This window comes from Rhinolophus hipposideros, assembly GCF_964194185.1.
Source record: "Rhinolophus hipposideros genome assembly, chromosome: 18".
In the NCBI taxonomy this organism is placed as follows: Eukaryota; Metazoa; Chordata; class Mammalia; order Chiroptera; family Rhinolophidae; genus Rhinolophus; species Rhinolophus hipposideros.
Genome location: NC_138064.1, coordinates 18,503,815 through 18,531,165, shown reverse-complemented (window position 1 = coordinate 18,531,165; position 27,351 = coordinate 18,503,815). Strand labels below are relative to the sequence as shown.

At 36.4% G+C, this 27,351-nt stretch overlaps 1 protein-coding gene and 1 pseudogene across 3 annotated transcripts in view; one reads left to right on the top strand and one right to left on the bottom strand.

The window, feature by feature from the left end:
* Positions 1–27,351, top strand: part of SP4 (Sp4 transcription factor) — a 71,904-nt gene that overhangs the window by 26,681 nt on the left and 17,872 nt on the right. For both annotated transcript variants that reach the window (XM_081079690.1, XM_081079689.1), the window contains exons 4-5: positions 15,978–16,206; positions 26,034–26,233. In XM_081079690.1, coding sequence (XP_080935816.1) covers positions 15,978–16,206; positions 26,034–26,233 — 429 coding nt within the window. The remainder of the gene's footprint in view (positions 1–15,977; positions 16,207–26,033; positions 26,234–27,351) is intronic.
* LOC308510493 (large ribosomal subunit protein eL6-like) lies at positions 16,789–17,656 on the bottom strand (annotated as a pseudogene). Its single transcript has one exon. The product of its transcript is annotated as a large ribosomal subunit protein eL6-like (transcript).

Below are 27,351 nucleotides of genomic sequence, written 5' to 3'. Positions count from 1 at the left end.
CTAATTGAGGAGAGTTTGAGCTGGGATTCTGCTGTTGGAAGTGTCTTGAGTGGAGGACTGATTTTTTGTTTCTAAACCTGCTTCCCCTCCTGGGTTTCTTTGTCTCAGTCAGAGGGCTCATGCTCCTGCTTGTGACCCAGACCGGAATTCTATTCTTCTAGTCTGATTTGATATTTAAAATAGTGATTTTAACTAAAGTTTGTAGTTTCATGCCTAAATCTTGGAATTAGATCTTGATTCAAGTCTTGGTTTTGCCACTTAAATCTTGATCAAGTATTTCTTTGGATATGAATGTCCTCATTTGTACAATCTCAATAATCATGTTACTTTAGTGGGATATTACATGTAAAGTACTTTGCTCAGTGCTTAGAACACAGGAAAGTTTTCATTGAGTGCTGGCGGCTAGTTACTATTATTATAAATATTATTCTTATATCCAGTTTTTCCTTTCTGTTGTCAGTATTCTTTTCCAGGGCCTCATCATCTAGACGGTAAAATTACTTCTTCACTATCTTCTCTGCCCTTCTGCTTTTCTGTCACATGCCTGACATTCCAGAGTTTTCCTAAAACCCAGATTTGATTATGCATTCCTTTTTGCTTCCTCAAAACCTCCATAGATTTCCAGTTGCAGACCTTTCAAGTTGTTAAAAACTTTAATACATTTCATTTTCAAGAAGTGAGAAAGCCTAATGTAGGATAAAGTTTGTGAAAGAGACCGCATTAGTTGAGGACTACCTGGGTGACTCCATTTACCTCTAAAGAACTGGAATAAGCTTTAAATCTTTGGAAACCGTATATGAAAATTCCACATAGATGTAAGTCAGGTTTTCCCTTGATTATTTTCCACCACCATCTTAAATGAGTATAGTTCATTAAAGAATGAATGGTATGTAGGAAACTACTTTAGTTTTTTGTTTGTTTGTTTTTTGTGTGTGTGATTCTGTTTAAAGGAAATACTCAGATTCTTCTGGGTGCCATCGTTTGCCTACTGGGAAGGGTTTCTACAACATAAACTTTTCCCTATATGGACAAAGAGTTGAGAACAGTTGACCGTTAATCTGGATAAAGGCCAGAATAAATAGAAATAACTAGAAGTCAAAGAAGTCAGAGAGAAGTGTATGTCTTTGTTTTGACTGAGCTTTTCTTTCCAGCTCCTGCCTTACTTGTCTGTGTATTCCTAACCCATGGGGGCACTCAGTAAATACTTATGTCGTAAATTGAACGAATACATGACTGGAGCTACTTTATACAAATTGGATTATTTGTGTGTCTAGATTATGAGGAGGAAAAATATATACACATTGAGTCCTTTTATTTGTGTGCCAGTTGTTAACTTATAACTTTGAGAATTGCTAAAGCCCAGTAATTTGGAGGAAAATGTGAACTTTTATTACAAACTAACATCAGATATTTTCATCATAAAAAAGTCAGGAACAATATTGGTGCAAGTTAAATGTAAGAAAATAAACAAGATTTTCTGTGGAACATGGGCTCTACAAAATGACTGGGACACACTTAAATACTTAAACTTATTTTAGAGGCAATGTCATATTTTTTAAACGGGCATTTGTAGAGGTCTGTTAACTTCTGGTGACACCAGGCTATCGCCGATCTCTGAGGCATTGATTTGGGAGTCTCAGCCACTGCTTTCTCAGTCTTATATCGGCACATTCAATTGTTATGATTCAATGTATATTATATGTTTTTGCATAACTTGCAAGCTGTTTGCTTATATAAACTCTAAAAGTTGTCAACCTGCTTTTAAATTAAATTATTTATTGCATGATTGAAGTGTGCGTGTGTTTAATTATTTGAATTTAATATGGTTAGGTAGTTCTCCTATTTTAGAGTAGGGCTTCTCTAGAGTGTTCTTCGATAGGGTCAAAATAGACCTGTGATTTAGTTCCTAGCTTTGCAATTTTAGGAACTAGTTTTCATGTTCAAATTCTAGACAAATTGATTTATAAATTTAGGATTTACAAGAGGCTTATTTATAAACTAGAATAGTGGTTTTTGTTTTGTTTCTCTTTGTTTGTCTTTTATTTTTAATATAAACTAAAAGATAAATCTTTCCAGTTACTTGAATGCTCTTAATCTTCTATTTCTTGTGTCAAGGTACTTGAGAAACCAAATAATAATCAAATTAATTGGTGAGCATGGAATCAGCATCAGGAAGGAGATAGCCTTTCGGAATAATAACCTATCTCAGCAGGTTATGTGTGAAACAGGTAAAAGGGCCTAACATGGTGTGCCTGATGGTGGTCATTATGATTTTCCTCGGGATTGAAGCTGTGTCCACTCCTATAGAGTTTATCTTTCTAAACTAGAATATTGTTGCTTTCTAGTTAGTGTCTTTTTGAAAATATGGTAGTTCTAGATAAATGGTGATAAATTCTTACCATTCACTTTTTTCCATACTCTATGCTGAACATTAAATGTCATTGCGTTTCCTCAAGAAGAGCATCTTAAAATTAATTAAACTTTAGTTACAATAATAGGGGAAATTATTTGTGCAATGACTATTTTAATCTATAATATTTAATGTTCCTTCTAGTCAGAAACACTTTTAAATGCTGATGTTTATTAGCAGTGTCTTCAAATCTTGGTGTGACACTTTTAGGAAGTTTATAATCCTTGTGATGACTGTAGTACTGTTTTATAAAGCATTTTAGATAGATAGATAGGTAGGTAGGTAGGTAGGTACGTAGGTAGGTAGGTAGGTAGATAGATAGATGATAGATAGATTAGATTAGATAGATTAGATAGATAGATAGATGATAGATAGATTAGATTAGATTTTATAAAGCATTTTAGATAGATAGGTAGGTAGGTAGATAGATAGATGATAGATAGATTAGATTAGATTAGATTTTATAAAGCATTTTAGATAGATAGGTAGGTAGGTAGATAGATAGATGATAGATAGATTAGATTAGATTAGATTTTATAAAGCATTTTAGATAGATAGGTAGGTAGGTAGGTAGGTAGGTAGGTAGATAGATTAGATAGATAGATAGATAGATAGATAGATAGATAGATAGATAGATAGATAGATAGATAGATGGTAGATTAGATTAGATAGATAGATAGATAGATAGATAGATAGATAGATAGATAGATAGATAGATAGAGCGATAGAGCGATAGATCTGCCACCAAGTCAAATTATAACTATCAAACCATATCAGTGAAGTGGGTTTTGAACAATCTTGGCATTGAGTGAAGTGGTACTGGCTGAGCAGCACATAGCGAGTGCTCGGGAAATGTTTGTTGAATGAATAAATCTCAATTGTATACTAGATTTTCATCCAGAAATTTAAGACTTACAGAAATCTGAATGTTATTAAGTATTGTACTTAATAAATTACTCAATTTCTTATGTATTTTCTTATGTATGTATCCTATCTAGACATAGTGTGCTAAGTGTATTGTCTCAGTTAATTCCCACCACTCCCGGGTCCTCAAAGGAAGGAACTGCACAGAGAATTAGAACTCAAAGACAGATCTGCCAAAGCTCTGCTTACTCTGTAGTCTCGGCTGAACTGTTTGTTGTGCCTACTCAGTAACTCAGCATTGGTTTACAAATTAACATGACCCAGAGGACGTAAACAGTCCTGGAAGTCATTGGCTAATACAGTCCACCTTCATTTAAGAAGTGCAGCGAGCGCTCAGTTATTTCTTAATATTCTCAGGTTGTAGTGCATGTGTAGAAAAACACATAGTTACAGCTCTTGAATAAGGTAAAGAAGTACTTTGTAATTAATAAGGATGATTTCCAAACTCAGAATATTACTTTTTACCACCACTATACTGTGGAATCTATGCAATCATATATACCTGTCAAAGCTGTCAAAGCCTATTCCTAAATTTATATCACTCTCTGTAAAATTGTTATTTCATAGTCATGTAGTTTCTTGTTTTTTTTAATGGAAACTCATGTAGTTTATAGTTTTTATAGGTTATCATACAAGTGTACTACATTTTAATTTTTCATATATTTGATTTTAGTTACAGTTGTTTATAAAGATAGGAATAAATGAGAGCCATGCTCAGTAGATCTTTGGAAGCTCCATGTAAGTAGGGTTTCTTCACCTCAGCACCCTTGACATTTTAGTGTAGGTCATTCTTTGTTTTGGAGGCCTGGCCTGTGCATGGTAAGACGTTCAGCAGCATCCCTGGCTCTACCGACTGAGGCCCACTGTTAGTTCCCCAAGTTTTGACAACCAAAATTATCTCCAGACATTTCCATATGTCCCCTAGAAGACAAAATTACCTCCATTGGGAACCACTAGTTGAGATTTAGAATCAACAAAAGTAGAATTTTTTTTCTAATCTTTTTTTTTTTTTAAAGTTTTCTTGAGGTATGATTCATGTACCATACAATACAGCCATTTAAAGTTTACACTCAATGGCTTTTCGTATATTCATAGAGTTGTACAACCATCACCATTGTCTAATTTTAGGACAGTTTCATAATCTCACAAAGAAACTGCAGACGCATTAACCATCTCTTCCCGTTTTTCCTCCCAATCCCCCCAGCCGTAGGCATACCTGGTTAGCTTTTTACGTTTAGGAATAGACAGCCTCATTGTTTTAAGTCAGATTATAAAGCCAACCAAATTCTACTTCAGACTGTATTTATTGAAATTTATTTTCAGTGAAGAGACATATATGCTTTCCTGTATATATCTTCAGAGGCCCTTAGACATCTGTTCAGGCAGACTCCCCAAGTTTAATCTGTAGAGGAAATAAACCTAAATAGGCTGAGTTAACAATCATTTTGCGATTGTTCAGAATGCTAAGCAAGCAGTCCCTTGAGCCCTCCATGGCATGTTTTATATTACAGAAATCAACAGTTTTTGTTTTTTTCTGATCAATTCTACGAGATAACCTTATTTCCTAAGCTATGTGCAAAAAACCAGATGTACCTAAAGTACTATTTTGGTATTTTACTGCTACTTTACTATTATTAAATAGGTCATTTTCAGTGAATTGGTAGTTGGGTTAATTTTTTACAGATATAGTTGGTTTTGATTCGTTTTTTAAATTTGTGGGCCTATTTTACCTACACAATAATGTTACCTACTACTCAGTTTAAGGAAAATCTTGCAAATCATTTTTTCCATAAGAAGAAATGAGCAGTTGGATTATATTTTTCTTATCTATAAAATGGAAATACTAGCTGTCCTACTTACCTCAAAGTGTTGGTGTGAAGTGCTAAAAGAATCAACTCAGCGACAGTTGAAGGAAATGGACAATAAGGCTTTACCTTCATCTTTTATTATTATTTCTACTTTATCCCGTGTTCCTATTGTGTTTAAATGTTATTATGGTATCAGAATTTTTTAAAATGTCATTTATAGCTGACTTAACGGGTTGACCAAGCCATATTTCCTTTGGTTTAAATGTATATGGTTAAAATTTATACACCACGTAAAATATTTTCAACAAATAAGGCAAAGGTTTCTTAATAAATGGAGTATACAAAAGAAAAGACCTGAGCCTTTGTAGATAAATGGCGAAGGACATGAAATGAACACATGATTCTGAAAGAGTATTCAAATGGCCAACAAACATTTGAAAAAATGTTCAACTCCATTAGGCATCAAATAAATGCAGATAAAAGCAATAATGAAATGCCATATTGGTCTATTAATTATGAACATCTTTTCCTTTTAACAATTAATCTCTAGGTATGCTAGTAATATATGGAAACATTTTCCTTGTTAAAAAAAAAAAGTGCAACCAGTTTACATAAGTCTAAAGTTTCTGCTGACTACACTCCAATCTCAGACACCTTTTTAGAAGCATTCTTAATCAGTTTGTTATATATCCTTTCAGACTTTTTCCCAAGTATTTATTACATGTGGATGTCATTGTAGGAAATACATAATATGTGTAATGGTATATATCACAGTGTAAACATCAGTGACTTTGTTTCATTCAACCATATGTTTTAGAGGTCTATCTTAGGATAGTACATAAAGATTTCTCTCATTCTTTTTAACTACTACAGAACGTTCCTATTGTGTAACTAATCCCTTGTTACTCGACTGTTCCCCAATTCACGTTACTTAGGTTGTTTCTGATTTTTACTGTTGAACTGATTTTTACTGATGGGTGCAGTGCACCCATCCTTTGGTGGTCTATGGAAAAGAAAAGTTAAGCAGAGTGTAAGGGGAATGAGACTCCTGGGGGCAAGAGGCCATATTTAAAACAAAATAGGGCAGTCAGGATTAGCAGGGCACATTAAGAAGATAATATTAGACCAAAGACTTAAAGGAAGAAAGTCGACCATGCACATGCTCCAGGAAAGGTCATGCTAGGCAGAGATACAGAGGTCAGAGTGCAAACGCCTCCTAAATTGGGACCAGGCCTGGTGTCTTCAAGGAACAGTACAGAGGCCAGCGTGGTTGAGTTGAGAGTGAGCCGAGGGATGAGATTGGAGAAGTGAGGGATGGCCAGTTTATAAAGGGCATTATGGGTGAGAATAAGGCCTTTGGCTTTCACTCTGAATGAAATGGGACCCCTTGGTATGATTTTAATCAGAGAAATGACATGATCTGACTTAACGTTTTAGAATGATTCTTCTGGGAACTGTGTTAAGAATGAACTTAAATACATACATACATACATACATACATGCATGCATAGAATGAACTTAAAAAGGAGGGTACTGGTGGCAGGGAGACCTGTTAGGCAGTAATCAATTAAGATGAAATGGTGGCTTGGACTAAAGGGTGAGCAGTGGAGCTGGTGGAGAAATGCATCCTGGATCTACTTTGAAGGAGCAGGTAGCAAGGTGGGTAATGGAGTGTGAAAGAAAGACGAGTCAAGAATAAGGGTTACTCCGAAGAATTTTTTTTTTTTTTAAGGAGGGCGCAGCTCATGGGGGCCCAGCGGGGATCGAACCGCAACTTTGGTGTTCTCAGCACCATGCTCTAACCAACTGAGCTACCCCCGAAGATTTTGATCTAAGCAGTTGATAGGTGGAGTTGTATACTTGTCTTAAGAAATTTTAAATTCTGATAATGGTCAAATTTATCAGTATTTTGTCTTTTGTTTTGGGGTCTTGTTTAAAAGATCCTGTGATTATTCTGTATTTTCTTCTAATTTTTTTTGTTGTTTTGTGTTTGTTACAAGTTTTATTTTTACATTTAGGTTTTGTTGCTGTTGTTTAAGTACAAGCCTATTTGCAGTTTACTTTTGTGACTGGTGTGAGATTATCTTAACTTCTTTGCCCCATCCCACCCCTCTGCACACCCAGATAGCCAATCATCCCAAGCCAAAACACTTGTTTCCTTCTTTTCCTTCTGATTTCAAGGGTGTCATTTTTATCATACACTAAATTTTAATGCATGTATGCATCTATTTTAGACCCTGTATTCAGTTCTGTTACCCTACTTTTAAGCCAGTACCACATTGTTTTAATTCCTATGGCTTTTAACATATCTTTATTCTACTATCCTACTTTTTCAAAATTGTCTTGGCTGATCTTGCACATGTTGAATCAGCTAGAGTTCTGTGGAAAATGTATTAATTTCTGGTTTCATTGACTTTAAATGGATTAATTTTAGAAAAATCAACACATTTATAATAAGGATTCTTCTCAAATAAAAATATGTATTTCTCTCTATTCGGGTCTTATGTCCTTTATTAAATGTTCTCCTCAACATTTCTTAGTAGATTGATCCTAGGGTATTTGTGGTTACTGTTTCTGTTTTACATGGAATATCTTTACTTTGTGAATTTGTTGATATAGAAGGAAACTGTTGTTTTTTTAGTTGCTCTTGTATTTGGTCATCTTGCTTAAATGTCTTATTTATTCCAAAAACTTACTGATTTTCTAAAGTTGTTTTCCTTACATAGATCTATTCTTTATCTTATTTCATTGGCTTGTACCTTCAGGATATATAGAATATTAGAAGTGAGAGTAGAATCACTTCCATTAAAAACCACAGTGAAAAAAAAAAAACACAGTGAAATACCAATTTTTTGTCTATTAATTTTTTTTAAATCTTACTGAATTTCTTTGTACACATACTTTTAGCAGAAATACAAATTAATGCAGCTCTCTCTACACACACACGCACACACACATTTATCTACTGTAATTTTCTAATCTGTATATAAAGTCCTATCAGTGTTTCATATTCTTTGACCTAATAATCTCACTTCTAGGACTCTCCTTTGGAAGTAATAAGGAAAAGGTTTTGTTCAAGTTGCTCATTATTTATAGCTTTTATGTTACTAGTAATGAGTGTTTCAAAATAAACTAATACTAGGGTAATTTTTATAAATTATGGTATAGCATATGATGGAATATTGTGCAACCATTATATTATCTTAAAAGAATTTATAATAACTTGGAAGTATTTAGTAAATAAATAAAGAGCAGAAATAGAATTGTTTATATAGTAGAATTGCATCATTATCAAAATGCATGGAACAAGATTAGAAGCAAATATACCAAAATGATAATAATAGTGATAATCTCTGGATAATTAATATATGGATAATTTTATTTGCCCCTTCATACTTTTCTATGGTGATCATACATTGTTAACATTAGAAGAAAAAAATATGTGTGTGTATGTGTGTAATAATACGCTGTATTTACCTTCTTCAAAATAAATGGAAATGGAGAAATCTTATCCTATTCCCTTATTAAGTGGCAAGTTTAGTTGTACTTTTTAAAAAGTATACTTTATAATACTATTAATACTAAATAAATACTGTAAATACTATAATACAAAAAAGTTATTGTTGAATGTGGGTAACACATGTTATAAGATAAATCTGATACCTGAGAGAACAGAAACAGTTTCAGTGGCAGGTTGTGATATACACTCTGGAACATACTCCTAAGAGATCTGAATTCCAGATCAGTGAAGCGGAGCAGAATTGTGATTGTGGGATGTCTTACTGTCTTGCTACCTAAGTAGCTTGTCTTTTGCAGGCTAGGAATCATCTAGTAGACCTGTGATCTATTGCTGACCTACTTTTGTAAATAATCTTCTATGTTTATGTGCATTTTAGATAACCATTCACTTTATTTAACAAACATTCATTGAATACTTCCAGTGTGCTAGGAACTTTGATAGCCAAAGGACATAAAAAACACACAGAGGTCCTCTGTCCTGAGCAGCTTTTGTTAGAAATAATTTGATTAATACTGTGATAGAATGATATGGTATCTGATTAGAGAAACCAAGAATACTCAAATTCTAATTCATCCAATCCCTGAGGTCTCATAGTTAAGTGTACTGAAATTCAAGTCAAGAATTGGCTTAGGTATAGGTCCTCTTCCTCAAAAATCCAGAGAACTAGGTTAGTCTGTGTGGAAGATACTATCTTCCTTTAGTCACATCTGCTTTCTCTTCTTCCTCTTAGCTTAAATACAGTTCTCAGATCTTTCTCCTGTATTGGGCAAAGGACCACTCCAGCTGGTGCTAAAGGAAAATATGCAAGAAACAGAATTTCTCCTGAATACCCCTTCTAGTGTTGTTGAGTATCTAGCAATCTAATATGCCACCTACTAACCAACTGCCCCCAATTACCCTTGGCCCAGTTTCTGTATTTGAAAAAGGGAGACAGAACAAAACAAAGAAAGAAATAAGATGGCTTGGTCTCTCTAAGCAGCCTTGGAATGTTTTTTAACCCTGGCAGCATGGAAGGAAGAGGTTACATTACCAAGAAATTTTGAGTTATTTATAAAATTATTTTATAAAACAGTTTCAGTGGTGAGAGAGGTTAGAGAGTATAGTTTTAGAAGAGCATTAACAAATAATGTTTTTCTTGCAGACGTTTCAGTACTGAAGGTGTTCTATAACTATAAAGACACTGTTTCTGTAATGACTCATCCTTCCCGTTATCCCCAGCACTATCATTGGCATAGCTTCTTACATAGTTTTAACAGCATTATCATCAATTTTTACTTGAAAAATTCAACACAAAGTCATTGCAACAAGCCAGCTGCTTCTTCAATGTAACAGCTTTCCCCTGTGCTTATTTTGTATTACAGTCCTAACTTTCCTGATTGAATTATAACTAGTAGTGATCTCAGTAATGTACATTTCATTGTCTAGTTAATAAGTTACGCTATATCCAATTCATCCTGTAAAAACTGTTACACTTTAGGAGAAATTCCTATACTCCTAATTTTAGCTCCACACTGAGACAGCATCCGCTACCACGCGGGCCCAATCATTTGTTCATCAGTCTTAACATACCCAGGCAGGATACTTTTAGGGATGGAAAACAAAGGGAGATGTACTTAGTTCCTCAAAGGCAACAATATGCCATCTAATTGGAAAGACAAGCAGGCATTTGTAGTATGAATTCACCATATAGTTTGTCCATTGAGATGATAAAATTATGCAGAGGATATTGGAAACTAGGAAAGAGATATCTGAGATAGATTTAGAGAGGCATTTATCAGGAAAACTTCCCGAAGGGAATGACACATACACCGATTTCTTTACGATGTGTTGGCTTTTGTCAGATCAAGAGAGAGGGAGATTTGGAATCGGAGAATGTGTTAGATTCCAGCTACGTTATTCAGAGGCCCAGAAACAATCAAGCAAGGAACATTAAAGGAAATACATGAGTAGCTCATGTTGACAGTGGGAATGAGGGCAGAGTGACAAGAGATGAAATTATAAAAGTAAGCAAGAGGTAGATTATGAAGAACTTTGCATACTATGCTAAGAAATGTTGACATTGTGAATGCATCGAGGGCCCATTGATTTCTTTGGGGAACTAGATTTGTATGTGCAATGCGGAGATTGGAAAGGGCAAAACTGGTATAGTGATGATAAGGACCTGCACTAACATATACAGGCAATAGGGATGGAGAAAATGCATAAATTTGAGATATTTTGAAGAGATAGACTTAATAAGGACTACTCATCAACATAAGCAATATATGTACTGGAAAGAGGAGCCTTTGGAGTTAGCTGGAACTGGGTTCAAATTCCAGCTGTCACTTAGCTATTCTGTGACCTTGGGTGTTTGTGAACCTCAGTGTTCTCAACTTAAAATTGGGATAGCAATACTCAACGCAGAGGGATGTGAGGAGTTAATAAAATAATATACGTGAGGCACCCAGTGAAGTATAAAATGATAGCTATTGTTGTGGTGGTGGATGAAAGAGATGGAGGGGATTCAAGAAGGACTTCCATTTGAGCAGTGAGAAAGCGCTAGTATAGGAAAATGGGATGACGTGTCTGATTTCTAGACAGATTGCCTTTGAGAAATCGGGGTGGAGATGTTTCCTGGCAGATGACATTAAGAATTTGACACTCGTGAGAGATATTTGAGCAGAAGGTACAGATTTGGGAGACAACAGCTTATATACACATAGTAGTAAAGGTTATGAAACTAGATGAGATAACCCAAGGAGATAGAATAAGAGATGTCAGAACCTTGAAGAGTAGCCCAGGAAAGACGCTGATATGGGTGTGGTTAGAGTAGTAGGAGAAACACCACGGGGGCGGGGTAGCATCAGAAAAGCAAGGAAGGGGACCTGCAAGAAGAAAGTGACATGAGCAGCAGCAGTTGCTCCAGAGAGGTGAAATAAAGTCAAAGGAAAGACCATCTTTGAGTTTCCTAACAAAGAAATTGTTAGTGCTGTCATGATTTTAGCAGTGATGGGTTGGGCACCTAATTTCAGAAGTTTGAGGAGAAAATGGGAAATGAGTAAAGGCAATCAGTGTAGTTAAATCTTTGAAGAATGTGACGGTAGGTTTAGATTTCAGTGCTGATAAGAAGAGCTCCCCGGAGAAGGGCGTTAGCTCAGTCAGTTTTCAAGGACAGCGCGGTCAGTGGGGCAGCCACCCTGTAGTGCTGCTCTCTGAGAAAAGGCACATTGGACCCGGCCATTAGGAGAAAGTCTGTGAGCCAGGAGCCAAGTCCTGGTGCTGGAGTCCTTAGAATACCAGACTTTGATCAACAAAAGATTTTCTGGCAGCAGTGTGAAGGGTGAGCTAGGTGGCACGGGCCCTCATTTAGGCCAGTAAAGGCCCAAAGTAACAAGGACCAACGTGGACCAGGGTGATTGTCCTGACAACAGAAAGATGAGATGGATGCAAGAGCTGTTAAGCTCTTACGTACCTTTTACCTTGGCTATCACATGGATGTAATTAATGAGTAAAGGACAAGTAGCCTAAAAGTTGACTTTTTAGGGTTTTGAGTGTGGGTAATAAGGAGAGTAGTAGTAGCATTTACCAAAACAGGAACATTAATAGAAGCAAGATTTGAAGGTGCATTCATTTTTAAACTTTATTAAACTTATTAAGTGGCTACTGGATGTTGGGCACTGTTTCACATATTGGAGATACAGCAGTGAACAATCACAGACAGTGTCCCTGTTCTCAGGATACTCAACATTCAGAAGGCAGGGAAAGACAGAAAACAATAATAAAAGGATAATTTAAGGAAAAGAAGATATAACTTTGCGATGCTGTAGAAATGGATTAAAGGGAACCACTTTAGAGGATGTGGTCAGGAATGGCATTTCTAAAGAGGAGAGATTTGAACCGAGAGCAGAATATTACTAAGGAGTCAGCTTTGTGAATATCTGGGTGCAAAGGCATCCCCACCCAGCCTGGAGAGTATGTGCAAAGGCCCAAAGAAGGAAATGAGCTTGATTTATTTGAGGGCCAGAATAAAAGACCAGTGTATTAGGAGCATAGTGAGCAAGGGGGAGAGGCTCACACTCCAGGATGAGGTCTGAGAGGCTAGTCGAGTTCAAGATGAACAGGACCTTGGAGGCCTTGGTAAGGAGGGGGGTGGCTTGAAATTGATTGGTAACAGTGGAAATGAAAGAAAAGTAGTATTGAGGTGTGTTGAACCTGAACTGTCTGGGACATCTAGGTAAAGAAGTCAAGGGAGTTGTCAGGCTTAAATATATACATTCAAATATAATTTGCTTAATATCATTCATTGCAGCGTTTAGGCATTGAACAGATAAATGCTCACAATGTGGAGGCCTGAGGAAATGGTCAAGGGATCTGAGGCGAATGATCAGCTAGGGATCCCTAGCAGTGTTTTGACAGGAAGGCTATCATAAATATCATTGCATCCTGAAAGGAATGACCTGAAAGGAATGACCAACTATGAAGTAGCTGGAAGAATTATGGCCAGAAATAACTCATGACTTCAGGGGATATAAAGAATACTTGCTAACTTAAATTACCTGCTTCTCCATAGGGACCATGCTATAAAGGCTGTATTTCAAAAACCAGATCGTGTATAGTGCTGATTCAGATAGAACTTCCGTTTCTAGCAGTGCATGTTTTTGTGGTAAACAGTGAGTATGTATATCACAGTGCTTCCAGATACACAAGTAGTTTGAATAATTTGCTTAGCCAAGGTCATCCTTAAGGCATCTGGGTTTACTGGATATGTAAAAAAAACTATGTGCTCAAACGATGCAATGAGGCATAATACTAATACTTTACATTTATGTATCACTTTACAACTTACAAAGTCTTTACCTACTAAGACATCAACTTGATGTTTATAACTTTTATTTTACTTAAGTGTGTTTTTCCAGGACATCAGCTCCAAGTCAAGTAATTGTTTCAATCTAGTCGTGCAGGGCGCAGCTCACAGTGGCCCATGTGGGGATCAAACCGGTAACCTTGTTAAGAGCACCGCACTCTAACCAACTGAGCTAACTGGCCGCCCCCAGAAATCAACTTGATCTTTACAAACAACTCTTTTTTTACTTTTTAAAAAAATAGTTTCAGGTGTACAAAACAATGTAGTGATCGGGGGGGGGGGGGGAATCACTCCATAAGCAACTTTTTAAGGTAGATAAGAGACAAGGTAGTGTGGAGATTCCTCAAAAAATTACGAATAGAATTACCATATGACCCAGCAATCCCTCTCCTGGGTATCTACCCAAAAAATCTGAAAACATTTATACATAAAGACATGTGTGCTCCAGTGTTCATTGCAGCTTTATTTACGGTGGCCAAGACACGGAAACAACCAAAATGTCATTCGATAGATGAATGGATAAAGAAGTTGTGGTATATATACACAATGGAATGGTATTCGGCGGTAAGAAAAGATGATATAGGAACATTTGTGACAACATGGATGGATCTTGAGAGTATAATGCTAAGTGAAATAAGTCAGACAGAAAAAGCAGAGAACCATATGATTTCACTGGTATGTGGTATATAAACCAAAAACAACAAAAGAACAAGACAAACAAATGAGAAACAAAAACTCACAGACACAGACAATAGTTTAGTGGTTACCAGTAGGTAAGGGGGGTGGGGGGAGGGAGATGAGGGTAAGGGGGATAAAATATATGGTGATGGAAGGAGAACTGACTCTGGGTGGTGAACACACAGTGGGATTTATAGATGATGTATTACAGAATTGTACACCTGAAATCTATGTAACTTTACTAACAATTGTCACCCCAATAAATTTTTTTTAAAAAAAGAGAGAGACAAGAATTTGAGGGAGGTCATCAGCATTATTAGAAATAAGGAAATGGGATTTCTAAGTACACGGTCACCGAAGGGGACATGAATTCACAACTTAGGACTTACCTTGCCTTGCTTTACCCACCGCACCTTGTTAATTCAAAGATCAACCAAAGTTTAAACTTCAGTAGAAGAACTAAAATATGTATCCTTACTAAAGCAGTGACACATTGTCTATTTTTCATTGGTATTAGAGTTATCGGTGCTACCAAAGGTTTGAGTGCTGTGAATACACAGAGGGTGAGGTTGACTTTGGTTGACAGAGGCAGAGGTTTAATTTTATTTAGAAAATATGTTACTTTCTCACTTCCTAATTTTTATTGTCTCTTCTTGGTGGTTACACGTTTAAAGTACTACATATGCAGCCTCTTTTTGATACTCAGTACTCACGTGTTTATTTCTGTTACCATATTTTATTTTTGTATTGTCACCCAACTCGGTGGAAACTAGTAGTAGTAATAGCTAACATATAGTGAACAGTTCTGTGCCAGGCACTGTGACAAGGGGTTTGTAAAATTTAACTTATTTAATCTTTATATCAACTCTCTGAGGTGGGAGCATTCCTTCATAAAGAGCTGTTTTCTTTTCTGTCCGTTCACATGCTTAACATCCCCGCACCGGAAAAGCAGAGCTGTTAAAAGAAAGGGTAATTGTAAGGTGTACTCGTGTGCTTCAGGATCCATCTAAGTCATGGAAAAGCTATGTTTTTGTCATGTTATGTATTAGTTATCATATTTTTCCCTAAGAAGAAGCCAGATTGGTATATGTGCTAACCTGAGAGGTGAAGTCTAAGCTTTATAACAGGAGTGACCAAAGTATAATGTCCTCAATGTGTTTTATTAAGATAGTAACCATATGTGATAATCATGGGTGATTTTGCATTTTAAAAAACTTACTTAACTCAATGTGTGTAAGAAAAAAGACTCATCATTAAAGAGATGTTTGCTTACATTTGAAGTATTTTAGGAATGAGAAATGTTCGTAAAACCTAATCCTTTTAGTGACTTTTCATTCATTTTCTTGGAGTGACTGAGATGTGCTACTTACTGTGGAAATGGTAATAATAATGCTTTGTATTTATATAGCGTCTTTCATCTGAGGATCTCAAAGTGCTTTTCAAATAATGTCTCATGAATCCTCACAGCACTTCGGGGAGGTAGGTAGGTGGCAAGTATTATTATCTTCATTTTACGGATGGAGAAGTTAAGCCACAAGAGGGTTAGATGTTTATGTATGTGGTCCCACCAACCAGATAGAGAGGCAGCCTGAGCTACTCAAGTAAAACTATTATGTTTTAGGAGGATTGACAGAGTATAAAATCATTAACCCCATTTGCTTTTGTACTTTTTACATAGATTTTGTATCAGAACAAATACAGTAGCTTTAAAATGTCCACATGGAATTTTTTTTCTTTAATCTTTTCTTGAGGAATAGAAACCATTATAATATTCTTTTCCCCCTCCATTTTTAGGTCAGCAGCAAGGACAAGATGGAGTAAAAGTCCAACAAGCTACGATAGCTCCTGTAACTGTAGCAGTGGGAGGAATTGCTAATGCAACGATAGGTGCTGTTAGTCCTGACCAACTCACACAAGTGCATTTGCAGCAAGGCCAGCAAGCTTCTGATCAAGAGGTACAGCCTGGCAAGAGGCTTCGGAGAGTGGCCTGTTCCTGTCCTAATTGTAGGGAAGGAGAAGGAAGGTAAATGCTGTCACCAACTTTGTCTCTCTGGAGGGCATAAAATAGTTGCGACCACGCCATTGGCTGGCTACTTTGATCATTAGAACATGACTAGCTTTGTAGTCCAGAATTTGAGATACAATATTGTTATGAAGGAGATTAAATTGAGCTATTCTCGGAAGGGGATTTCAGTGGTCCTCTACCTTGTACCTTGTGCTTTTTTCAATGGTTTACTTGTTTCATTTATCATGTAAATTTCAAACTCTATTGACATAAAACTCACATACCACACAATTCACTCATTTAAAGTATACATTTCAGTTTTTCAAATATTCAGAGTTGTGCATCCATCATCACAATTCATTTTAGCACATTTTTGTCACCCCCCCATAAGCAACTGTATTCTTTAGCCATCACCCACCCCATTTCCCAGCCCTCCCAGCTCTAGGCAACCGCTAAATTATTTCTGTCTTTATAGATTTACCTATTCTGAACATTCATATAAGTGGAATCATATAGTAAAATGACTAGTTTCATTCACTTAGCATAATGTTTTCTTTTTTTTTTTTTTAACAGTTCAGGCATTTAATTAGGTTCTTCTTAATTAATTTAGAACACCAGTTTGTGAGGATAAACCCCATTTGTGAGAGCAAACACAGAGCGGAGGTAGCCCTGGAGCTGAGGAACAGCTTTGATTTTTGGCAGAATTTGCGAGTCCACGGCTTTCTGATCAATTTTGCGCTGCTCTGTAATTTCATATTTCTCTTTCTCTGTGTTGAAGATCTCCCCCTCCTGGTGCCTGGGCTTACGCAGCTTCTTCTTTTTGAAGTAAGCGTCAGTGAGATGTTTGGGGATTTTCACACCACTGATACCAATTTTGGTGGAGGTGGCGATGACAAATTTCTGGTATGTTCTACGCAGAGGAACTCGATTGAGGGACAGAGGTCCAGTCACAAGTAGCAAGCCACTGCTCAGCTGCTTCAGGAAAACCACCCTCTTGCCTCCATGGCGCCCAGCGAGGATGATCAGAATGGTCCCGGGAGTGATGTTGGCCCGCAGTTTTCTCACGTGCTGACTGAAGGGTTTCTTGCTATGGCTCAACAGCTTTCGAGGCACATCTTCAGTAGGATAGTATCTAGGCATTTTGCAGTTTAACCACTCAGGTGCCACCATTCTTGTCGCCACCAACTGGTTTTGTGACAGTAGCAAGAACTTTCTCCTTTTTCTCTTCAATCCTGGATTTAGCTGCTGAGTACTTCCTCTGGTACATGGCCTTTCGGGAAAACATAGCTGATCGGGAATACCTGCCGATTCCTCTGACCAGGACAGGGTTTCGGCTGCAGTGCGGCTTCCCCTTCTTAGGTGTTTTGGCCTTGAGGTTAGCCTTCTTAACCTTGCCACCAGCATCGGCCTTCTTGACTTCAGGTTTCTTCTCCTTAGTGTCCGGCTTCCCAGCTTTTTCACCTGCCATCTTGCAAGTTGGGAAAGAGAACTAGCATAATGTTTTCAAGGTTTATCCATGTTATAGCACGTATTAGCATTCTTTCTTTTTAATAAGCAAATAATATTCCATTGTAGGGATATACAATATTTTATCTACTTAAATCAGTTGATGGACATTTGGCATTTTTTCTATCCATATAAAAACTTCTTATACAAGTTTTTATATGGATATATGTTTTCATTTATCTTAGGTATATATAACTAGGAATGGACTTACTGGTTCATATGGTAATTCTAGGTCTAACCATTTGAGGAACTGCCAGACTTTTCCAAAGTGGGTGTATGTATCATTTTACATTCCCACAAGCAGTGTATGAGGGTTCTGATTTCTCCACATTATTGCCAACACTTGTTATAATCAGACTTTTTGATTATAGCCATCTTAGTGGGTATGAAGTGGTATCTCAACGTGGTTTTACTTTGTATTTCCCTGATGACTAATGATATAGAGTATGTTTTCATGTGCTTGGTGGCAATTTGTGTATCTTCTTTGCATAAATGTGTAGTAAGATCTCTTGCCCATTTTTGATTATTTGTCTTTTTATTATTGAGTTGTAATTGTTCTTTATATATTTCTAGATACAAGTCCCTTACCAGATATATGATTTGCAAATATTTTCTCCCAGTCTATTAGTTGTCTTTTCACTTTCTTGATAGTGTTCTTTGAAACACAAAAATTTTTATTTTGGTAAAGTCTAGTCTTTTGGTTGCTTCTACTTTTCATGTCATATCTAAGAATCCATTGCCAAATCTGAGGTCATAAAGATTCCTGATTTTCTTGGGAGAGCTTGCTCTTACCTTTAGGTCTTTGATCAGTTTGGGGTTAAATTATTTATATGGTGCGAGGTAAGGTTTTATCCAACACCATTTGTTGAGAAGACTATCTTTTCCCCACGTATTGAATGGTCATGGCATCCTTGTCAAAAATCAGTTGATCATAGACACATAGGTTTGTTTCTGGACTCTCAATTCTATTCCACTGATTTGTATATCTAGCTATGCCAGTACCACTTGGTCTTAATTACTTTGGCTTTGTAATAACTTTCGAAATTGAGAAGTATGAGTCCTCCGACTTTGTTATTCTTTTTCAGTATTGTTTTGGCTCTACAGGGACATTTGCAATATGTGAATTTTTAGAATCAACTTGTCAGTTTCTACAAAGAAGCAGATGGGATTCTGATGGGGTGGCATTGAATCTTTAGATCAGTTTGAGAATATTGCCAACTTAACAGTATTGAGTATTCTGTATATGTGGCATGTGTTTTTCTGTTTATTTAGATCTTCTCTAATTTCTTTCAACACTGTTTTGTAGTGTTCAGAGTATAAGGTTTACACTTTTTCGTTAAATTTATTCCTGAATATTTTTTCTTTGAGCTGTTGAAAATGGAACTGTTTTCTTGATTGTTCATTGCAAATGTATAAAAATATAATTAATTTTTGTATATTGATCTTATATCCTGAAACCTTGCTGAACTCTTTCATTAGTCCTAATAGTTTTACAGTAGATTCCTTAGGGTTTTTTATATGTAAGACCATGACATCTGCAAATAGAGATAGTTTTACTTCGTCCTTTCCACTCTCTGTGACTTTGATTTCTTTTTCTTACCTAATTGTTCTATCTAGAACCTACAGTACATGTTGAATGAAAGTGGTGAAAGTGGACATAACTTTTTTGTTCCTAATCTTAGGGGAAAAGCATCTAGTCTTTTACCATTATGTCTGATATTAGCTCTGGGTTTTTCATATATGCCCTTAATTGAGTTAAGAAAGCACCCTCTGTTCCTACTGTGTTGAATATTTTTATCTTGAAAGGGTGTTGGATTGTGTCCAAGCTTTTCTGCATCTGTTGAGATGGTCATGTTTTTGTTTTTATTCTATCAATATGTATATTACATTAATTGATTGTTGGTGTTAAAGGACTTTTACATTCATGGGATTAAATCTAACTTGGTCACGGTTTATAATTATTTTTATATGTTGCTGGATGTGGTTTGCTAGTATTTTGATGAGGATTTCTGCATCTGTGTTCATGGGAGATACTGGTCTGTAGTTGTTTGTTAAGGGTAATATTGGCCTCATAGAATTAGTTGGGAAGTGTTCCCTCCAGTTTTATTTTTTAAAAGAATTCACTAGTGAAGCTGTCTGGTCCTGGGCTTTTCTCATGTTATTGTTGTTTTTCCTTTGGTCATTAGGTAGTTTTATTTACTTGCAGCAAGTAAAGGAGATGGGATTCACATCCAAAGCTCTATCTCCCAGAAGGGAGGGTTAGCCATTGCTTATATACACTATTTGATTGATTAATTAACATTGATTTCTTTTTTGCAGTTGGCTATGCTTACCTGGTTGAGTTCCTGTCAAGTTTATCTTGTTTACAGCTACAACTGCAAAATACTGAGCTACAATTAAAAAAAAGATTTTTATTAAAATATAGCTAACATACAATATTATATTAGTTTCAAGTGTTACACCGTAGTTATTCAACATTTATATACCTGAAGAAGTGATCACCATGATAGGTCCAGCAACCATCTGACGCCGTACAACGTTATCACAACAGTATTGACTACTGATTTTGCCGTGTATAATGCGCACCCACGTTTTTGGCCCAAACTTGCAAAAAAAAAAATCTTTCATTTTAATTTTTTAATTCAAATTTTTATTTGTTTACGTTTTAGGTGCTTGTTTTCTGTGTTGTTGGTTTTTATTTTGTAAAGGAATTTTAGCATTTATTTTTTAACATTATTGTACAAGAAATTTTATGTAACAAATAATTACAAAACACAAGAACAGATACAAAGTACAAGAAATTTTATGTGCCGGTAACATATTTGCCATATTTATGCATAATTGAAGGCCAAGAACTCTCTCTTTTCAAGTTCATCATAAGTTCAACAAAACTAATTATTGTATTCCAGGGTATTAGTTTGCATATGGATATTGTTATTGGTTTGTAGAGTTACATTTTTAACTCATAAGCATAAATAAAAGAATTAAAAACATATAGATACGGAATTAGTACTACCCATGTATAACGTGCATCCTTATTCTTCCCTCACAAATTTGGTCAAAAAAGTGCCCAAATGTTAACATGACAAAATACGGTATATTCCCTATGCTGTACATTACATCCCCGTGACTTACTCGTTTTATACCTGGAAATTTAAATCTCTTACTCCCCTTCACCTTACTCCCCCTCTTTTAAATTTTTCAATTCAGTTGATGTTCAGTTTATTTTATATTAGTTTCAGAAGTACAGCACAGTGTTTAGACATTTATATAATTGATGAAGTGATCCCTCTGACTAGTACCCACCTGGCACCAAACATAGTCATCACCACATTATTGATGATATTCCCTATGCCTTACTTTACATCCCATGACTATTTCATTACTACCAATTTGTACTTCTTAATCCCTTCACCTTGTTCATTCACCCCACCACCCAGCTCCACTCCCATCTGGCAACCATCAGCTTGTTCCCTGCATCTGTGAGTCTATTTCTGTTGTTCATTTATTGTTTTCTTTCAATTCTACATATAAGTGAGATCATATGGTATTTGTCTTTGACTTATTTCACTTTGCCCAACACCTTCCAGGTCCATCCATGTTGTCTCAGATGGTAAGATTTCATTTTTATGGGTAATTTTTTGGCACTGACTATTTACTCTCTTGTTATGGGTTTTTTTTTTTATTATTATTTGTTCTTGAGGCAGGTTTGGTACTTTGTGTCTTTCTAGGAAATTGTCCATCACATCTAAATTATTTAAGTAATTGGCATAGAGTTGTTCTTGTTCTATGAAAATATCATTGAAAGTAAAGTACCGGTACTGAATGTCCAACTATTATTGTTGAATTGTCTATTTCTCCGTTCATTTCTGTTAGTTTTTACTTCATTTTTTTTGGTGCTGTCTTTTTACTCTTGTGTATGTGCATGTATGTTTATAATTGTTATGTCTTACTGATGGATTGACCCATTTATTCTTATCAAAGCTCCCTCTTTATGTCTAGTAATATCTTTTGTTTTGTCTGATGTTAGTGTAGCCACTCCAGCATTCTTGTAGTAGTTGTTCGCATGATACCTTTTTCTGCAGTTTTTCTTTCAATCTCTTTGTATCTTTGAATGTAAAGTATGTCACTTGTAGACAGCATACAGTTGGATCTTGTTTTTTTAAAAAATACAATCTGAGAAAATCTGCCTTTAGATTGGATTGTATAATCCATTTACATTTGATGTTACTGATGTAGTTGAATTTAAGTCCACCATTTTACTTGTTTTCCATGTCATTTCTTTTTTTTATTCCTCTGTTCCTGCTTTACTTTCTTCTGCAGTGTGTGAATATAATATAGCTAGCATTTTAATTTGTAATTTAGCATTTTAATTTCATTAATGACTTTTTCACTATTATTTTATTTCCTTAGTGGTTGCTCTACATCTTAAGGGGTAATCAATTTAAGATTTATAGTAATTTAATTCCAGTGAGTTATAGAAAGGTTACCCCTATATAGGTCTATTCACTTACGCTTTTTTTGTGGTATTGCTACACATATCAATAAGGATTACAAATCCAACAATGCACTGTTATAATTATTACTTTATATAATTTTATTTCTTTTTAAAGAAGTGGAGAGAAGGCGAGCAAGTATATATAGCTTTTCCTATGTTATCGTATCACTACTAGTTGTCTTTATTTGTTCTTGTGAATTGTTCCCATCGAATCATTTCCTTAGCCCAATACAGCTTTGCTCCTATCCACCTCTTTTGTGCTATTATTGGCAAAGATGTTACATATATTACATTTCTATAATGTTATAGGCTTAACAATACATTTTATACATATTGTTTTATAAAATTGCTTTTTAAATCAGCTAAGAGAATAAATATGCAGTTATACTGTTCTTTATAATTACATAATTACCATTGGTGGTGCTCTTTTGTTTCTTTGTTTGCATTTGAATTACTTTTTGGGTTCATTTGCTTTCAGCCTGAAGAACTTCCTTTAGTAGTATTTCTTTCAAAGCAGGTCAGCTAGCAACAAATTCTGTCAGTTTTTATTTATCTTGGAATATCTTTATTTTGCTGGATATAAGATTCTTGTTTGAAGTTTTTTTGTTTGAGTATTTTGAATGTTTTCCCACTGTTTTCTAAACTCCATTGTTTCTGCTTAGAAGTCGGTTTTTAATCCTGCTAGGTTTCCCTTGTAAGTAAGGAGACATTTTTCTCTTGCTGCTTTCAAGATTTTGTCCTTATATTTAGTTTTCAAGATTTTTAATATAAAATGTTTATTTGTGAAACTTTGCATTTATCCTACTTGGAGTTGGTTGAGCTTCCTGCATGTACAGAATAATGTTTTCCAACACGTTTTCAGCCATTATTTTTTTGAATATTTTTTTCTGCTCTCAACTCCTTTCCTCTCTTCTTTCTCCTCTCCTCCCCCTTCTCTCCTTTCCACCTGCCCTGCCCTCCCCTACCATTTCTGTGACACAGTTCATTTTTCTTTGTTCTTTTTCTTGTCTGTTTTTGGATTGCATAATCTCTATTGATCTATATTCAACCGCTGTATTTTTTTTTTTAATTGAGGAATGTTGGGGAACAGAGTGTTTCTCCAGGGCCTATCAGCTCCAGGTCATTGTCCTTCAATCTAGTTGTGGAGGGCGCAGCTCAGCTCCAAGTCCAGTCGTTGTTTTCAATCTTTAGTTGCAGGGGGCACAGCCCACCATCCCATGTGGGAATTGAACCGGCAATCCTGTTGTTCAGAGCTCGTGCTCTAACCAACTGAGCCATCCTGCTGCCCCTGCTCTATTTTTTCTTTTTCTCGAATACCTCTGCTGAATTTTTCATTTCAGTTGTACTTTTCATCTCTAGAATTTCCACTTGGTTCTTTTTTAAATCATTTCTAACTATTGATATTCTTTATTTGATATGACATGGTCATTAAACCTTGCTTTGCTTCTTTAATCATGGTCTCCTTTAGTTCTTTGAACATATTAATAATGGCAACTTTTAAGTCTTGTTAAATCTGGTTGCTCTCACAGGCAGTTTCTCCTCCCTGCTGCATTTCGGGTGTATGGGTCACACACTTTCTTTTTTTGTTTTTTGTTAGGTTTTCTTTTTTTCTTACATCTCATAATTTTTTGTTGGAAACTGGACAGTTTAGATAATATAGCAACTCTTAGTTCTGCCCCCCTGTCCTCCCCACCCCCAGTTTCTTGTTGTTTGTTTATTTATTGACTAACTAGATTATTTTATAGACCCACACCCCTCAATATCCCCCCAGTATGAAGAACGGTTGCTCCTTCATGAATGCAGACTTGAGTATTCTAATGGAGACTCTGGGATGACAGTGGTTTTGGCAGGGTTCTTGGTGACTGTCTCTTTCCCTGACCACACCCAGCTGTTAAAGTCCACTCATTGCCAGCTGATTGCTCTATTGTTTTCAACAAAGCCCTGAAGCATATATTCCTTCACTGACTGATCCAGTCAGATTCCTTTAAGTGCAAGTGCTGAATCACTAGGTCTGTGTTTGGGATTTATTCTGACCCTGGAACGCTCCTCCCAGTTGCCTCTTTTCTGGCTTCTGTGTCAAGCCTAAACCAGCCTGTAGTTTAGCCTATTTCTCCAATGAAACTGTTAGTCTCTTCCCAGTTGGTCTTTTGCAACAATCTCCACTGTTTTTAAGTCTCCCTGAGGCTCAAACTTCTCCACACTTTGTTACAAATGAAGTCATTGGGTGTGGGGGGAGGCATTTGCAGCTCTCTGTTTTATGGAGTGCTCTCCCTCTGGCCCAAATCTGTCAGCTCTTGAACTGGGGATTGAGACAGTTGGCCCATTTCTCTATGAAGGACATCTGTGGTCTAGGAGCTGAGCGCTTCGTGGCGGCGGGGAGGGGGCTTGGGATAAGGGGCAGGCAGCAGTAGCCTTAGGTTTTCTTGGCTGCCTTTCCTGGCTTGGGATTGAAACCGGAAGGCAACCAAGTCCGAGCCTTGTGATACCTACACCATTTAGCCAATAGACTGACACAGGATATATGATAAATATTATAGGATAAATGTTTATTGTCAGAGCACCGGTGATCTGAGAAGTCCGCAGGTTAATGCCTTCAAAAACTGCCTTAACATTCTCAGAGCAGCTTGGGATATTTAAGGGGAAATCCGGGTGGTTCTGGGGGTCTGCATGGAGCTTTTCCCTCTGGCAACGTTCTTCTCCCAGGGACAAGGATGGGAGTAGCCTGGAAAGAATGTTAGACCATAGAGATTGTGATCAATAAGTCTAAGGGTATTGGTCATAAGTTTCAGCCTAGTATTCTAAAACTGGGAACTGGGAAAGGGGACATTCCAAGCTCAAACCACAGGGGGATGATCTATTGTTCAGCTGTAGGTAGGTCAAGGAAAAGTGAGGCCGGGGCACTTGCAAGGCCTCTACTATGGCGATGACAACCAGGCCCTGCTTCAGGACCTCTGATTCATGAACTACAGATGAGCTGGGTCAAGAATGATCCGGACCCCAGTATTTTTGTCATGCCCTATCCAAAGTAGAGCCTGTGTCTCAGGAGTTAGGGTTGTATGGAAGAAGGGCGTTCCCTGCCTGCCAGCCACACTGACCTGGAACTTAGCCTCAGCAACAGGTAGCTGGGAGTACAATGAGAAATGCGGACATCCTGCCCCTCCTGGGGAGGTAACCCTCCGACTGGAAGGTGAGAGGAGAAGGAACCCTGTTCTTGGCTGCACCAGTCTGCAGTGTTTCTATGTCTAGGGACGCGGAAGAGGGGAGGCAGAGCGGGAGTGTCTTGGTTCAAATACCACATTCTTTTGCTGTTCATACCAAGTTCTATTTGGTTTTCATGAATGAATGTTTATTTGCCGCATGCGCCAAGGGCCATATCCAGGGACTAAATGGTATTTGTTTCGTTTGCTTTTCATAATTTTCACCCATTTCACTGGGGTGTAGGTCCATGGAGCTTGTCACACTGTCCTGCTGGAATTGAAACTCTGAATTTTATACTTTTAAATGGGGAATACCAACCTTTGGTATTTTAGAGAAGAATTTATAAGTGTCTTAAAAGGCCTAGAGTTTTATTTTACCCCAAGGGAAGAGCTTACTAAGAAATGAACATGAAGTCCATGGCAGAACATAAACTCTGAGATTAATGTGTTTTCATAGCATTTTTGAGTTTAGTATACAACTCCGTTTCTTTTTTTTTTAATTGAAATTTTTCTGATTTTTTACTACAGTCAAGGCATCATGATTAAAAAAACATTCAGAAAAGCCTCATTTAATTACCTTGATTCCCTTTTGTTTTTCCATAATTATTAGTGTGTAATTAATGTTTGGTTTTTGTTTTTGTTAGAGGCAGTAATGAACCAGGAAAAAAGAAACAGCATATCTGTCATATTGAAGGATGTGGAAAAGTTTATGGCAAAACATCTCACCTACGAGCACATCTTCGCTGGCATACTGGAGAAAGACCTTTTGTGTGCAACTGGATGTTTTGTGGCAAAAGATTCACAAGGAGTGATGAGCTTCAGAGACATAGAAGAACCCATACAGGTTAGTTGGTTTATTTTAGGACTTGTACTGTTTGCTTATTTTTTCAGTGCTCAGATGAAAATTTTAGTGATAGTTAGCCATCAGATTGGAAATGGGGAAATTAAGAGAGACATTCACTTTAGCGATTATATGGAAGATGTTTAAGATCAAGATTCTTCACCTCATTTCTGAGATATGTTTTATTGTATTGTTTTTGTAAGTTTTATCAAGTATAATTACAGGGCCTGGAATTTATTCCATTTACCTTGTATTCTCAGCATGTTGAATTCACATGAATTCTTTTTTTCAGTATTTAAATAGATGAGTAGAGTTGAATTATGATCTTATTGGTGACTTTTATTAGTTTTCTGTTTTTTTGCAATCCTGAAAATTGACTGAAATATCCAGAGTAATAGAACGAAATACTCACCCAACTCTCACTCAGAATTGACAACTGTTAATATGTTACATATTGTGTTATTTTTTTAATAAAACAAATCATATAAAGTTGATATCATCTGTCCTCCTACTGTGTTTTCCCAAAAATAAGACCTACCCGAACAGTCAGCTCTAATGCGTCGTTTGGAGCATTATTGGAGCAAAAATTAATATAAGACCTGGTCTTATGTTAGCATAAGACCCGGTATAATATAATATAATACAATACCAGGTCTCACATTAATTTTTGCTCTAAGAGACGCATTAGAGCTGATTGTCTGGCCAGGTCTCATTTGCAGGGTAACAGGGTACCTCTTAAAGACAGCAGCTACTGTATGAACTCAAAGTTTATAGTACAGTTTTAATACTCTTACGTATATTGTTCATGGATATATATGTAACATTGTTTTGTGTGTACTGTGAAGATTTATGTAATGATAAATTACAGTGTTATAATTTTACTTGTTTTGAGATCTATCCAAGTTCATATATATGTACACAATTATATGTGTGTATGTGTGTATTTCTTTTAACTGCTGCTACACAGTATCTGTCCCGTGACTACTACACTGTAGTAATCCATTTTCCACACTGTTTAGTCGAAACACTGGTTTTTGCTGGTCACGGTCTGAGAAGTTATAAGTATTGCATCATAAAGAATGTACATATTGGATACTCACTAACGAGTCTAAAGTGGCGGT